At 34.6% G+C, this 17,080-nt stretch overlaps 1 protein-coding gene across 1 annotated transcript; it reads left to right on the top strand.

The window, feature by feature from the left end:
- The first annotated feature begins 9,730 nt into the window (after nt 1-9,730).
- On the top strand, nt 9,731-13,965 carry RPL (POX (plant homeobox) family protein). Its single transcript, XM_078976034.1, has 4 exons — nt 9,731-10,691; nt 12,489-12,838; nt 13,078-13,138; nt 13,266-13,965. Exons 1-4 carry the CDS (start codon nt 9,969-9,971, stop codon nt 13,740-13,742), a joined length of 1,611 nt encoding a protein of 536 aa, XP_078832160.1. The 5' UTR covers nt 9,731-9,968; the 3' UTR covers nt 13,743-13,965.
- Nucleotides 13,966-17,080: the final 3,115 nt, after the last annotated feature.

The following is a 17,080-nucleotide window of genomic DNA, read 5'->3' as shown; positions in this document are numbered from 1 at the left end:
CTCCTCTCAATTCTTACACGCTGATACTCGTCGAGTGTGGCATCGACTCGACGAGTGCCCTCTGGATCCAAGAACTCAGATGATCTTCATCCGACTCGCCGAGTCGGATGAACAGACTCGACGAGTTGTTCTTGATCCCCAAGAAGATTGCCTTGGACTCGCCGAGTTGTATGAACAAACTCGCCGAGTCCCTCCATCACTGAGTCTACTCTCAACTCGCTGAGTCCACTCCCTAACTCACCTCGTCCACTCGACACTGATGAAACTGGAGAACTCGGGACTCGCGACCCGACTCGTCGAGTCGTTCTTCCAACTCGCCGAGTCGCCGCCATGCAACAGATTTTTACTCGATTTCTCTTGAATCCAACACATGCAAATGATAGATCTGGGTCCAATCAGCTGTGTTACCACGTAAAGTTTCCAACTTTACGTGCACAACCTCATGAATAAGGGAAATAAGGCTAAAAGATGCACAACAAGAGTAGATCCATGGCTAATATGCAATGTAACATCAAAAAGACAGTAGATCTGGGCTCTACAACACCCCAACACTCAGATCCAAAGGTATTTCGACTTATTAAGACATTCATGCAAACATAAAGCTTGGAACAAACATCAAATAGCTCTTAAAAGAGCTCTAATGGAAGTTTAAGCATATAACCAGAAAGGAACTCCGAAAATACCTCAATAAACTCAGATTTGACCCTGGGTCTTTGCACTACAACTCGTTTCCTTGCTTCCTTCTTCTTCTCCTTCTTCATACCTTCACAAAAATGGCACTAAATCACTTATAAGCTCTCAAATGGGAGGATTAGGGTTTCTCACAGAGCTCTCAGGGTGAAAGTGGCGAGAATGAGGCTATAATGAGGTTTAAATAGTGGGCAAACCCGGGGATTTAGGGTTTCACCCAGACGGACGGACTCGCCGAGTCCGGGATATGGACTCGCCGAGTCCCCGGCTCCCGCATGCACAAATACGCGACCCAACTCGGCGAGTCAGGCTAGAACTCGCCGAGTCCCTCTTGAAAACTTAGACAATTGACAATTTATTAACATACCGAGAACGGGTCGTTACAGACAATTTTCAAAATAATTTGTATTCTCAGGAAATCGTTAAGCAGATTGGCCTTCAAGAACTCATGGATTTTGATGTATTTTTGCTATCATCGTACACTTATATTTCGGGAATGCAATTTGTAAACCAAAACACTGATGTAAACAATGACGGTTGTATTATTGTATGTGTGATGATGATTTTGTCTTGATTCAGTTATATACACTGTCATGGTATTACAAGATGAAGTCACCCAACCCCCGGACGTTTCCGCCGTTTATTTGGTTCGGGGGTGTGACAACTTCCCAAGTCATATAGTGAGCTCGTTAAAGACTACTACATGACAGATCACGACATGAACCTTATTGATCTTTCCTATTGGCTAGTTGTTGTTGAATCAGTAATGATTTGGCGCAATGATCAAGCAAACATGGATAGATCAGAAATGATTCCTTCTCCAATAGGAAAGGAATTAGCCATGGTCAAAATCTTTGATCACAAGAGAAAGGCCGATTCTGGGATTGTCTCATGTGCCAATGAAAAAGAATTCATTTGTTTCTACTGTCATTTGAAAGGACATTCGAAGCGAAGCTGCCCAGACTACCTGAAAGATCTAAGAGAAGGTAGAATCAAAAAGTTTGACTCTGCTTTAGGTAAGTCCACTATCTAACTCTATTAAGTTCCTACTTGGAGATTCTTAATACATGATGTAATGTAATTACATTTTGATGTTTTGTAGGATCGAAGAAAAGACAGCAAGCTTAAAAGAAGAGCAAGTTGATTCTGATCGTGAAAACATGGATTTCGATCGCATAGTTCAATGTTTGAGCTGCTGCTTAAGAGTTATGATAAATTGCTTATAAATTTTTAATAATATAGTTTTCATTAGTATTTGAATTCTAAGGAAAAGTTTTCTTCCACATTTCATAAATAAAAATTTTAGTTTATTTTATATTATATTTCCTTGCAATGGCATATGTGAAAACTAATGTTTGTATTTTTTTTAGCAATATGGATTTGATTCTTTCATTTGAGGTAGTGCCTAAGTTTACCAAATAAGGAAAGATCTCATCACCCAAGTTTCAATTGGACAGAAACTTGGAATCATGCACCTTGTATTGTGTGATGTATGAGAATCTTCATTTTTGGGAAATTAAGACTAATTCCTTGTCCACATGTAAATGTGAGTCAAGTGAAGGATTAAGGGATCGAGTACACATTCTTGTGCACTGATCAAGTCCACCACAAAAAATGATAAGACTAATCGTTATGGTTTACTAAAGTTAGTAAATATGGTTATGCTTACAAGATTAAGTATAATTCTGAGTCATTGAAAAGTCTCAATGTATAGCAGAACAAATAAGAAGAATCAAAGTCATCCGAAAGATAAAAGGTTTCTCCAATAGGAAATGAGAGGAGATTACTTGAGTATATTGTTTTATGATCATCTTAATGATTATGGAAACCATATCAGGAGTTATTGAAATGGTTAAATCAATGAAGATGAATCATACTTCGTTCCAAAATCAAATCATAGAGTCATACTCCAAGATTGTACATTGAGTGACATATCAACAAAGTAGATTAAAATGTTTTATACTCTTGTACATTTGAAATTGGTAAGTTGTAATGTTTTGGATAAAACAAATATTAACTAAGACCAATTGTCAAAAGTGTTTGTCTTCATAAGAAATCGCACTAACTCTTGAATATTTGTTTGTCACGTAATGGTTCTTGATAGAGACGTCTTAAAGATCTAGAATTTTTTTTAAGAACTAATCAAGAGTCAAAGCTATTGTTAATCACTAGCACACGACTTAAGGTTTGTAACCTATCATGTTGACATATTCTTGTTTCAGTGCTCATTCTAGTTAGGGTTGACTATGCATGTGAGTTCTATGAGTTCTCAATTGTTTGCATTACAACCTGGAAGCAATGGTAGGCCCTTGTGCTGCCAGGTGGCAAAGAATTAAGATTGAACAAGTTCAGTCTATATGAGTTTGGAATTGTCACTAACCTTGTCTTAAGATTATGGTTATGACAAATTCACATGGATAGGAACACAAACACCATAAAAATCTAAGTGTCATAAGGTTTCTCTCCAATTCATAAAAATGATTGTGAGAAAACGCTTTCACTAAGTGGTTTTGAAGAGTTAGCAATTGTGATATTTGTATTCTCAAATACGATTATGACTACGGAATCCATCTTTATAATTCGAATTGTGAGAAATGGAAAAAGGTATAAACATTTGAGACTTATTGTTGTAAGTTCCAAAATGGTTTAGACACACATATGAGCTTTCTAATAAAATGTATGTGAGATTAGATAAAGGCTTATCGAAGCATCTCGTGTCAGAAATCTATACTTTGGTAAGAAAGTCAATAAAGTAGTGATTTCTAGAAGTTTAGTAGATTTCTGGATCTATGTCACAGTTAGTGGGATCATCAATGTTATGCAAGTAACAAATTAATTGTTATTCTAGTGGGAGCATAATTATTATGGTAAGTGTTGCAATTTAGCAATGTTAATTATGGAAAAAAAGTTTTTAATTCACAAAGTTCCAGGGTTGAAAAGTTGTTTTGCTATAATTAATGGAGAGGAACTTATGCTTCATTTCAATTCTAAAAGTTTAGATTGAAATATTAATCATATTTAGTCAAGGATTTATATGAATACCATGATGAAATGCTTCAATAATGGAAATTCTATGGAAATATTATATCAAAAGACTGGTCAAGTATCATGTCTTTATGTAAGACATTATGAATCGTATCTCATATGCTTCGGGTATAGGATCGATTGCATATGATATAATATTCATGTGTTCTAATTTTCCAAATGTCTAGGGCATTAAGAGGGAAAAAGGACTAGAACTGGATATGACTAAATTTGGCTAAGAAAAATCCAAGGTTCTCCAAAGATTGGTTGCTTATGGATAGTTGGAAGTATAGTAATGGATGAATCATATTGACATTATTATGAATACATAGGATTCTATTAACAATGAGTTGTCATATGATAAATATGGAAATGTTTCCATGATGGGAGTTGGATATCAAAAATCTATGAGAAAGTTAGAAACTTTTATGCAAGAAGGATGTTCAAAGCAATGTGCTTTGAATATGAGACTTCGGATCTATGGAATTGTCTTGCAACAATCTCCAATGGAAAGTTTTGTAATTAACAAAGTCTTTGTGACTTGTATACATAGTTGTTACAAAAAGGATCACTGCATATAAGTTTATAATCTAACAAATTTCAGTAAGTGGCAAAAACTTGGTGTTCTTACACATACGATAAGGATTTGGAATTGTGAAACGAGTATCGTTGGAAATGTTTACAATTGATCTATTTTACAAAGTAGGGACCGTATGTAAACATAGTGTGCATGCTTGGAGCATGGGATAACTATTGTTTTTTAATTCAAGTATTAGTTGTTAACTTGAACAATATACAATGAATGATGTGTAATCAATATGGTGATTAAAAAAAAGGTGTTTTATTTACTCTCAAAATTTTTGCGGTCATATAGGATTAGTATTATCCTTGTGTTTCATTTTGCATGTTTTGACTTCCCGAATAATATGATTATTCAAACTATCCACAGTCGATCATACTTTGGAAGTAGGTATAAAGCAAGACTGTCATGAGTTGGCTTGTAAGATTGTCTAAGGTGTTAGACATAGAAAAAGGATGCTACACCATTCATGAGTGCTTGTGAAATAAGATTTGAGCATTGGATCAACCTGCACTCACCTGAATCACTTCAAGGAATTATCACGAGTGATTTTGAGATGATAATATCATATAGTCTTCAAACTAAGATATATGAGTTGTTAACTATGAGTTGGTTGTGCATTGATGATACAAAAGTGCATCAATAACTTGATGTTATAAAACGTATCGTTGTGCATGACTTAATGAATAGTTAGTACAAGCATATAATGCCGAAGTTTATCTGTTCCTTTGATCCTAAGAGGATTAAAAGCGATATCTTGGGCCCCTCGATGATTCTATTTTGACTATGTGTTAGGCCTGGTCAGAACTAAATTGATGTGTTTAGTTATGTTCTATGTCAGATGAATAGGAAATCAGGAAACAAATTATAGGATAATAAGTATAACTATGCTCCATTTGTTTGTCCGCATATATATCTTGAGAACATAGGATTATATGATCCCTTATCTGAAGGACGAGTCACTGACTAGGTCAGAGTTCGACAACGACTTATGAAAGCTTACGATTGCTAAGCCGGATCCTGAATGTGCATTAATAGTAACAGTTATTAGACTTATCCAAGCAGGAGACTGTTGGATTTGGTGTCTAAGCCCATAACTATAACTAGGATGTACTTGACCCGATTGTAGCATGGTCCTTTTGGGTTGCCTTCACCAATGCAATTTGATAGGATGAACTTTTCAGAATAAGGTTATTTACAATTTATTAATATATTACAAGTATAATACATTAATATGAAATCATATTATCATTTAATTAGTATTGATCAATAATTAATTTGGAATAAATTTTTTGGTCAAAAGAGACTAATTAAATATATGGGGATTGATTATGTAAATAAATGATTCTTAAAGTGTGGGCTAATGAACCATGATGGGCTAAACTAATCAATGGATAATCCATGGAGGCTAAACCCATGGAGCATAAGAATGTCGAAAGTCATAGGTCATTAGGGTTTACAAAGTGTAACCCTAGCATTTGCAACACTATAAATAGAACCCTTATATAGACAAAATCGGTTGCACATGTGTGGAACCTTCTTTGTGAGCTAAATAACCTATTCTCTTAAGCCTCCTTTTGCATATTGGTGTTTGTGAACCATTAGAGACATCACACTTGGGGTGCTCAACCTTCAAAGGCCTAGAGCTACAAGTCCTTCAAAAAGGTATGTCATCTAACTGGTTGTATCATTCAATTGTTCATGCATGTATAATTAGAGAAAACATAGATCCACAACATTTAGGGTTGCATATGCACCATAGGAGTGTTATAGTGCTCAAAACCTAACAAACCTAACCCTAGATTGAGTATTATGAGCAAAAAGAAGGTGCTTTTAAGTGCTTTGGAGTGTTCTTGGTGAACCTTGGAGAAGAAGGAACTCATTGAAGAAGTGTTGGTTGCATTGGAGTTTGTAGATCCACACTTTGTTCTCCTTGATCTTTCTTTTAGAGGTATAAAGTTTGAATCTTGATGATGAAATTGTTAGATCTAGCTAGTTTTGTGTGTTATGAGCTTTTGGTAACTTTAAGTGCATAAAGTTTAGATCTTGAAAGTTTGTGACATTGTTATGGATAAAGTTGGAAACTTTATCCATCTAAACATCATTTTGATTTAAATCTGAAGGTTAGAGACTTCGAATTAATGGATTAAGTTGAAAAGGATGCCCTTTTAGGTCCCTTTAAGACTAAAAGACTAGATCTTGTTTGTTGGGACCATTCTAATGGATAAAGTTAGAAACTTTATCCATTATGTGGCTATTATGAACCATAAAAATGTGATCTTGGCCTATCTATCCCTTCCATACAAGAGTTATGATGTCTTATTGGGTTAAGAACTTAGGATTTTGGACATTAAGCACTTTATAGCCATGCAAAGTCATAAAGTTGGAAACTTTATGGCGTAGGACTTTATTTTGTGCTTGCATATGAGTTTTAGACGTAAGGGCTTAATGGAGTTTCAGGACTGGGTTGCGTACGTTGGACATACCTGGTGGTATGATGCGTGTACGCGGTCAGCGCCCCACTTTTGGTCAACATCAGAGTACGCTGGGCGTGCTCCCTTGGTATGTAAGGCGTACTCCGTTGGGAATAAATATTGACTTTTGGACCTTGATTGTTGACTTTGACTTTGACAAGAGTTAACCAAGTTTGACTTAAAGGTATTTTGGGTATTTTGAGCTATAGTTAAGCCTTGGTCTCTATCTGCTAAGTAGGTGACCTATAGAGTTGGTATTCGGAGTAGTGTATTGTTTAATTATTCTAAACTATCAGGTGAGTTTTCCGCACTATGCTTGTGGTTCAAAGGCACCAATATTGGCCCCTTTAGTTATGTTTCTTGGTATATAGGATGTTGATATATAGTAGTGATGTGTAGATCTGTCTGCTAGTTTGTTAACTAGTTATATGATTATTTGTTGCTGGATATATGTTATTTTTTATGTATATGTCGACATGGTATGGTGGGGTTAAGATTGTACTGCTTTGTGTTATCAGTCAACAGACCAGGGCATTCTAACCGAAAGGTTGTTGGCCCTGGCATTCCAACCGAAAGGTTGTGTGCTGGGGGATATGCAACCAAGAGGTTATGGACCCATTATATATGGGGCAAGCCACCCAAAAGGTTTTGGGTCAGGGCATTCCAACCGAAAGGTTGTATGTTGGGGGTAATCTAACTGGGAGGTTGTGGACCTAGTATGTATTGGTAATCTAACCAAAAGGTTGTGGGCCCGAGCATTCCAACCGAAAGGTTGTGGCCCGGGGATAATCGAACTTGGAGGTTGTGGACCTGTGATTTGGCTGGTCATATGTTTGTGTGGTGGTGCTTTAGGAGAACGCATTAAGCTTTGGCTTATAGTTTTAGTTTATGGTTTCAGGTACATCAGAGGATCGTGGAAAAGCAAAAGCGTGATCATGCACAACTTCCTGTTTTTATGGCTTTGGGTTTTGGGAAAACTCTGATTTTGAAATAATATTTTTGGAAACTGATAATGTCTATTTTATGCATATATTTATGATATTTTATTATTATTTTATACTATGTTTTTATGTTATTTAGAACTAAAAGATACTTAATATGCTTTGAAATATTCAATTACAGCTAAAATGGGAGCTGGAATGCAAAAGGAGGAAAATGGAGCTGAAAAGACGCAAAAAGGATATTGCTGGTAGATTGACCCCTCTTCAATGTTTTGGTGATGTCTCATAACTCCAGTTGACGTGATTCAAAATGTTCTGGAAAGTAGACGAAATTTCCTATGAATTATGTGAGAGGGCCTTTTTTCTAATTCGACATTTATCATATCCAAAATCGGCCTTGAAGATGAAGCATAAAAGTTGGATGAAAATTCCCTCCAAGTTACTTATTATGATATTCCACTTCGACTTGTGCGTCAAGAAAACTTCATAACTACCATTTTGAAGGTCTAGAAGGCGGCCATAGGGCCGTTAAGCTGATATGAAGCAAAGATCTAAGGGATTGGAAGGTGGATTCATGTAGGTAATCATGTGGTTTTTTATCGTGACCATGTTTAGCATTCCTTTGTGATTCCATTATGTGTTCACTTTCTAATTTAGGTGTAAAAACCTTTTACTTTGTGTTTATGATTGAATGAATCTTTGAATTTGTGGATTAATTACTATTTGGATTGTTTTATTCGTGTTTAATTTATCTTGTTAAGCTTGTTAAAGACCCTTATATATTAATGATAATTATTTTATGTTAATAATCAAGTTTATTGAGTTGTATTAGCATCTTCTTAGTTGTTTGAATCATATAGTTTTGTGAAAACAAGATTGTATGCCTAGTATTAGTGAACATGAACCTAGGGTTAACTAGAAAATAAGTAAGTTGACGTGTGAGCATGTGTGATGAACAACCACATATAAGTTGATTGAATTGACAAATTTAATTAACTAATATTACAAGTTTTGCTTGATACGAACTGAACACTAGGAAAAATGTTAGTTTAATCAACTGATCACTGCTTGAATTGACTTGTTTTCTAAAGGATTAGTAATAATGAACATGAACCTAATCATTTTAGAAATCGGTAAACATAAATAAATAAATCTGTATGTGCAATTATCTATGATTTTAAGATATAATTTGTCTAAACCAAAATACCTAAAGCGATTTACCAAAGTACCTAAAGCGTTTTACCAAAGTACCTAAAGAGATTTCTCTTCTGTCAGTTTATCGACATTTGCTATTTAGTTGTTTGTTTGAGATTTAATTCCATAAAACCATTCTTTACTGCTTTTGTGTGTTTTATGTAACGTATAATCAAACATTATAAATTAATTCACTATCGTTCCCCATGTATTCGACACCCTTGCTTATCAAAGTTATACTATACTCGATCCGGTTCACGGTCCGTAAGGTATGGTTTAGATGCGATAAACTAGGAATTATAAATAAAAAACTAGTGCATTAAAGATACACATAAAAAACAATGACTCTTTTTGTAAACAATGATGTTAAATGGTTTATTTTCAAATTTTGAAATTTCTTTGATTTTTAGGATGTTATAGATAAGTCCATTGAGATCGTCATTTTAGGATCAGGAAGTAAGGATAACGAAAATGAATAATTAGGTTATTTGTTTGTTGTAATATATATATATATATATATATATATATATATATATATATATATATATATATATATATATATATTGGTTTTTTTAAGTATTGATTTTTAAAATATAAAGTAATTGATATAAAAAATGATAAATTTATCATTTATTGTTGATTATTTAACGGTGTTAGGTATTAGTTAAAAGGATTATAGTGTCAAAGTTTTGAAACTTGTACTTAAACGGAGAATTTAGCTATAATAGATGGATCATTTCTGTAACATCGTAAAGATTTGGGAAAAAACCAAAATTTCATTTAATGATCCTGAGGATCCGCACACACAAAGAAAACGAAGTCACATTACTCTTGTAGTCTTGTTTCTCCAAATACTTCCACCACACGGACAAAACCAGTCTCTCGTAGGTTACTAGATAGATTCTAGCAACAGTACCAACTAGCTAGCTGGCCTGGCTGCAGCTATCACCACTGTCATCGTTTACCCTGACTGTTTCGCCTACAACACACAACCCCTCTGTTTACTGTTTCTCTCTCAGACAATCTTTAACCCCCTCTCACTCTTTCCCTGTTTCCCTCTCTCTGATGGCGGAGGGTTTTGAACTGTGTCACATCCCACAGCAAAGCAGAAGGGATAAACTGAGGGTGGTCCTCCAGAACCATCACACCAGTGATCTGCAAGGGTGCGCAGGCTTAGGTCTACTCCCTTTATATGATCAATCTTCTCAGAATTTGTTAGCCTGCGCCAATATTAAATCCTCATTAATGGCTTCTGATAATAGCAATGCCAGTGATTATAGGACTGCGAGATCAATTATGGATAACATTAGTAATGAATCGTCGGATCTACAGTCTGTCCGTGATTCAGGTAACAATGATTGTAATTTATTTTACAGACATCAAGACCTTAGGTTCATTGAACATCATGATCAGTCTCCATTTCATGGCGGAGATTTTGTTGCTTTATCTCTCTCGTCGCAGTTTTCCCACAACGGAACTCCTCCTCCTGTAGAGTTGAACTTGCACAGTTATGGTGGTGGAGATGATATCCCGACTGCGGTGATGAACCATGGGCTGTACACAGGCTACGCGTCGATTTTGAAAGGTTCCAAGTTCTTGAAACCGGCGAAACAGTTATTGGATGAAACGTGTGATGTGGGTTTTAGATTTTCCGCTGAGAAGTTTCCTGTTAATTGTGGTTTGATCGACCCTCCTCCGTTGGATAACTTGCGAACAAGTGTTGATGATCCCAGTTGTGGTGGCGCATACAAGAGAAAAAGATCCACCCTAACTTCTTTGCTAGACGAGGTAGTTTTTAACCTCCAATTTGTATTCATTATTACTTTTTAACTTCCGATTTGAATCCACTACTGTGATAGGGTGATTTTCTCAAATTGCAAATTACAATGGTTATGTTTGGTAACTATCTGTTCGTGAAAAGCTAATCGGTAGATAAGTTAGGTGGATCATTGTAAATAAAATAAAAAATTAAATATTCTTTTACTTTTTTACCATTTATCTTCCTATCCTACTTATGCTGACAAGTCATTTAAATTAAATCTTTTTTGACCATTTATCTTCCTATCCTACTACTTATGGTCACAAGTCATTTAATTTAATTAAAATTTAATTGGACTGTTAAATTTGTAGACTTGTAGGTAGGAATAAAAGTGGAACAAAAATAGGAGTATGTTTATAAAATGACATATAAAGGTATGTTGAAAAATATGTTTAGTAATATATGTAAGGGTATATAACAGAACTTAAAAAAAAAACTCTATATACTCTTTTAAAAAACCTAACTTCTAAGCTAATTTTTATTTTGTCAACTATTAAAAAACTAAAAAACTCAAAAAATAAGTTACCTTGTGCGCCACAACATAGCCAAAGCTTCGTTACCAAAAGTAAGAATATAATGATTTACTAAAAAATGTAAAAATAATGCTATAATTTAATCAATGAAATGATTTTGTTATTTCTTTCATTAGTCATTATTTATATGCAAAGCTTGCGCAAATTATTTAAAAGCAACCTTTAATTATTTACCTTTTATCAAAAAATTTCTGCTTTGATTTTAAGCTTACTTTACTATATGATGCATATGCATTATTTAATACAAGTTACTTGCTTTAGATGCTAGACTCGAATTCCTTTGAATATATGATTAGTGATACCTTAAATTAGTACAATTCCATTGTTTAGTGCAGATTTATATTAATTAAGTACGATTCCTTTGTTTAGTGGTTTTTTCAAATGCTCAAAAGATAAAGGAGAAAAATAAAATGATTCTCTCTCTTCCGATGAAGTTCCTGTTGAATGATTTAAAACTTCTAAAATTTACAAATTTGCAGGGGGGGACATATATATACTAGGTGTTTATAACTTTTTATATAAAGATGATAAATTATATAATTTTAAAACCACTTGAAACCAGCTAAAGAGCTTTTAATGGAGAATATTCTTTTCCATATAGATGCGAATATAGGTATGTAAAACCACTTGAACGTAAAGTGCCATTAATGGAGCATACAATGTCACTATCAGTTGATGTTGTTCTTAAAGCGATGGAAAGAATACATCTGAAAAGAAATGATCATTTCTACACTTCAAAAAATGTAAAGAAAGTAATGGGAATAAAGAAAACTTAGAAGAATAACAAGACAAGTTGTCCATCTTTTTGTTTCTTTTCTTCGTTTCTGATTTCTTTTTGTTTATTATTTCCATTATGGTAGACATGATTTATTTTGTTTTCTTCATTTCCGATTTCTTTTTATTTCTTATTTCCATTATACTATGACCTTCCAAATGCCACTTAAACTACAAACTGTTTTTGAATCACATAATTTGGATCAAGAGAATCAATATATGATTCAAAGAAATCTTTTGTAAAGAATATAAACCACTTTCATTGCAAATATTTTCTTTTTCTTTTCACAATATCCTTAGTGAGATTTTGACTTGTCACATTCAGTAAATCAAGAACGATGCTAAATGTAAACAGATTGTTAAAGTTTAAACAAACACATCACAAGTAATTTCAATGCAAATTTGGTAGTTAATTTACTAAGATCATGATTATATCTAAAGATACTTTTTTTTTAACAGGTGTACAAGAGGTATAAATATTACTACCAACAGATCCAAACAATAATCACATCATTTGAAACTGTAGCTGGGCTTAGTAATGCTGCTCCATTTGCAAACTTGGACATAAAAGCAATGTCAAAGCACTTCCATTCCCTTAAAAATGCTATAACTGAGCAGCTACAGTTCTCAGTGAAACCTCATATAAGCTATGGAAAGAAAGAATTCATGGTGTCTGAAAATTTTGAGAAAGGGTATTATGGTCAAATCGGATTAGTTGAACATCAGCCTGTTTGGCGTCCCCAAAGGGGTCTCCCAAAGCGAGCAGTCACTGTTTTGAGATCATGGTTGTTTGATCATTTTCTGCACCCGTGAGTCATTTTATTGTCATTTGTTAATCAAGATATAAACAAGAAAACATGTACATACATATATTGCAAAAAAAATCATAGGTTAGAATCAGGCATAAATAATTAAGCATTGCATATAATGACGGATTAGTGACAAAATCTTTATATTGTATTGTGTTGCTAATCTGTCGTTAATGCATTTCTTGAGGTACACATATTCCGTAGAATAAACGATTGTATTCCTTTGTGAAATTGCACAGTTATCCAACTGACACAGACAAGCAGTTGTTGGCTAAACAGACGGGTTTAACTCGAAATCAGGTAAGCGCGTCTTCTATCTCTACATATTTTTAGGTCAAATCATCAAAAATTGTAGTCAAAACACAAAATTTTATGTTTAAAAATAAGAGAGTTGGTGCTTGTTTTTCTTACGTTGTTGATTAGCCAGGTTTCCAATTGGTTCATAAATGCTAGAGTGCGACTATGGAAGCCTATGGTAGAGGAAGTGCACACGCTTGAAACCAGACAAGCCCACAAATATTCATCACATATCCAGCAACCAGAAGCTTCCTGTGTCAGCAATTCGTTTTCATCTCAACCAGTGAACCAAGAACCTCATTCAAAACGCACTAGAAATGACTTCCCATGTGATAATAGATATAGCAATCAACATCTCATGGAAGGAAATAAGGAGCACATGATGAACTTTCACGACAATTTGTCAATCCATAATGGAACAAATCGTGGGGTTCCCTTGACACTAGGCTTATGTCAGAATAACAATATATTCACATTGTCAGAGGCGTTTCCGTTGAATGCCGATGGTAGGAGCAGAAGATTTGTTGTTGGTGGGTTTGATGTGCAAAATCGGCAGGTGGGACAAGAACTTATTGGGGATCGGTTTTTGCATGATTTTGGTGGCTGATGGTTTAGTAGTCTCTAGAGCCCACTTTGTTATATACGACATGACAAAACAGGAAAAGTTGTAATGTATTTGACGTAGATTGCAATGGATTCACAACAAAAATTGCAATTTTTTATCCCACAAAGAAATGGAACAATGTGTGATAGATACTTGCTCTTGATGTCTAAAGACCAATACGCATTGTCCTCGTAATTGAAAATAATCCTAGAAAATTTGTCTTGTATCATTCAATCATTTTTAGTCTACTTCCATCATGTCGTGGCCCCTCTCTTCCATGTAACATGTAACGCTCGTAGATCCGGGCTAGTCAATTAGAGACGTTAAGCGTCAAAAATGACTTTTTTATGGAAGATTATTTTGAAGGAATAATCTTAATTAAGTTATAGTATATGTTACAAGGTTTCCGTGCATATAAAGAACGCCGAAATCCGAGTTATAACGAAGAAGTTATCACCTGTCAAAGTTTCGCAACAGAACCGGCACGACACAGCGCGACGTAAAAAGTGAAATTTATGTTAGAACGATATTTAGCCTTAGCAATCTAAATGAAAGTCGTAGAATACGTTAAACCATGAGCGTGCATAAAAAGAACGTCCAAATCTGACTTCGTATGAGGAAGTTATGATTTTTCAAAGTTTCGACTTAGCGGTATGCAGTCCGAATACTCGATTTGAGATCGAGCGGTTTTTAGCCGAAACAATCTAAATGAGAATCGAAGGTCTAGTTAATAGGAGTAAAACGATAAAAAGATAGGCGAAAACGGACGTCGGATAAAGAAGTTATGATTTTATAACAGAGTTTTTCTGTCCCGACCTACTAAAAATAAATAATAAAAATAAAGTCAAAATTAGCCGACGGAGTCTAAACGAAAGTTGTAGAGCGTAGTCTCACCTACGCGGGGATATAAAGAACGTCGAAAACGGAGTTCGTATGAGGAAGATATGAATTTTTAAAGTTTATTAAATATTTTCGATATTTAATTAAAATATAAATTCGATATTATCCGGAAGGGGGGGGGGGGGGGGGGGGGAGTCAGCGGTCTTATCCCCGTTACGCCCAACGTAATTTAGAATTACGCCTAGCGTAATTCGTGTTCCAGCCCCCTATAAAAGGGTGTCGAGTGCAACCGACTTCTTTGCTCATTTCTTTCCGTTTTCTCGCGTTTTTGCATCGTTTTTCGTGCAAGAATTATCGTGAAGCCCCGGTATCATTCCCGAGCCCCGAAGCAAGTCTCGAGGCCCCGAAGATCCCGAGAAGTGCGATTCCCGAGCCGAAGCTCTGCCCGCGAAGAATCCGGTTTTTGTGAAGATCTTCCAGATCTACCGAAGAATACTACTTCTACAAGTCGTAGTGCTGTCCGATCATCTTCTAATCAAGTGAGTGTGTGATTATTTTCTTCTAACGCATACTTATTAAGTATTTAATATAAAATACGTGTTATGTGTATATTTTGTTGTTATATGCGTGAATGTATATTCATTTTCTTCTATCTCATAGATCTGATTTATTCTCTATGAAATACGTGTTATGTGGGTGTGCCTCATCTGTTATGTGGAATAGGTATTGAATGAGAATGTTATACAGGTTTTAAACTATGAATAAAAATATATATTTTTATCTACTAATATGTTGGGTAGAACATGGGTAGATAGTTGATGTGTGATAAACAGATGAGAGGCCCCGATGTTGTTGTTGATCTAGTTATTCAGCGAGTATCGATTAGACCAAGATGTTAGTTTTAGATCCGGGAGTATGGATCAGATAAAGAGATAAAACTTGTTATTAGTCCGGGAGTATGGATTAAGACTAAGTTAATTGTCCCCAGTCCGGGAGTATGAATTGGGTACAGTTATTGATCCGGGAGTATGGATCAGATCAGGATTAGGGTATAGTTAATTGTCCTTATTTCGGGAGTATGGATTGGGTACAATTATTGATCCGGGAGTATGGATCAGATCAGGAGGTTAGTTTTAGATCCGTGAGTATGGATTAGGTGAAAAAGGTTAGTTTTAGATTCGTGAGTAGGGATTAGGTAAAGAGGAAAATTTTAGATACGAGAGTTTAGATCGTGTCGTTGTGAGGATCGATGGGGTGGGATAAGAGTTGCCTTTATATGGTGAAATTGTACAAGTTTGAATGTTCTATATTTATAAATATATGATATAACATTGTGGGATGAAAACCTTATATGCTCACCAGGCTCCCAAGCCTGACCCACTCAGTTTTCTTTGTATCACAGGTATTAATACGAAGACATATTTCACAGAGTGATTTAAAGAAGATATAAATCAATTGTGTAATTAAATGTAAGTTCTGTTTATGCTTATATGTCTGTATCGGAACATGACATCCCGATGTTTTATTATTAAAGGAAAATACATTCTCTATGAGAAATGTTTTGATAAGTTATTATCTTATCTTGTTTTGGAAACAAATTCCGCAACCATTTTCTTTAAAAGATTACTCTGATTTTATAAAACAAAGCATAAACAAATCGATCTTTTCTGGCCGTAAAAATGGGGATGTTACATAACAAAAGGCAAAGAACATATTTCTAATCTTATATGTATCCACAATCTAAATCAAATGCTATAAAAGCATCCATGTGTTGAAATATTATTTGATAGACATTAAAAACATTTTTGTTAATATGTTTTAATATATTTTTGACAAAACTGTAAATTTGGTCCTTGTGGTATTCAAAAAACTTTGAATAGGATCAAAAAAGTTTTCAAATTGAATGGAAGTTCCAAAATTAAGGTTTTTTTTTTTTGAGTTTTTGATCAAAAAAAAACTTAAAAAGACAGTTATTTCCTTTTGATTTTTTTTTTTTCTTTTTCTATAAGTATTTTAATGCTATTTTGATTTTTAAAAAATAAAGGAAAAAATTTTTTTCCACCCCTACCCCCATTGTACTCTCTCTCTCTCTCTCTCTATATATATATATATATATATATATATATATATATATATATATATATATATATACCGGTTTTTGATGAACATACATACACACGGAAATCTCTCTCTCAAAAGAAAACCCACAAAATCCAATCTACAATCGATTTATGTGTGTGTGTGTATGGGTAGGTTTCCTTCTGGAAATTGTTTTTTGTATGTTCATCCCTAAAGTTCATCGGATCCCCCATAAGATCAAAATCAAAAAGCTTTGTCATCCTCTTTCTGAAACTGAAATCAAAGCCAACACCCACCTAGCATCCATTATATCCACTTCTCCTCTTACTCTGAACTGAAGGAGACTGAATCGATATCGTCATTGAAGCACTTCAAGTGGGAGTTTTCAAAGGATTTTGTTGTTGTTGCAGGTTGGTTCTTGA

Source organism: Lactuca saligna, chromosome 9 (assembly GCF_052625555.1).
Source record: "Lactuca saligna cultivar CGN05327 chromosome 9, ASM5262555v1, whole genome shotgun sequence".
In the NCBI taxonomy this organism is placed as follows: domain Eukaryota; kingdom Viridiplantae; phylum Streptophyta; class Magnoliopsida; order Asterales; family Asteraceae; genus Lactuca; species Lactuca saligna.
This window is presented reverse-complemented; position numbering and strand designations above follow the sequence as displayed.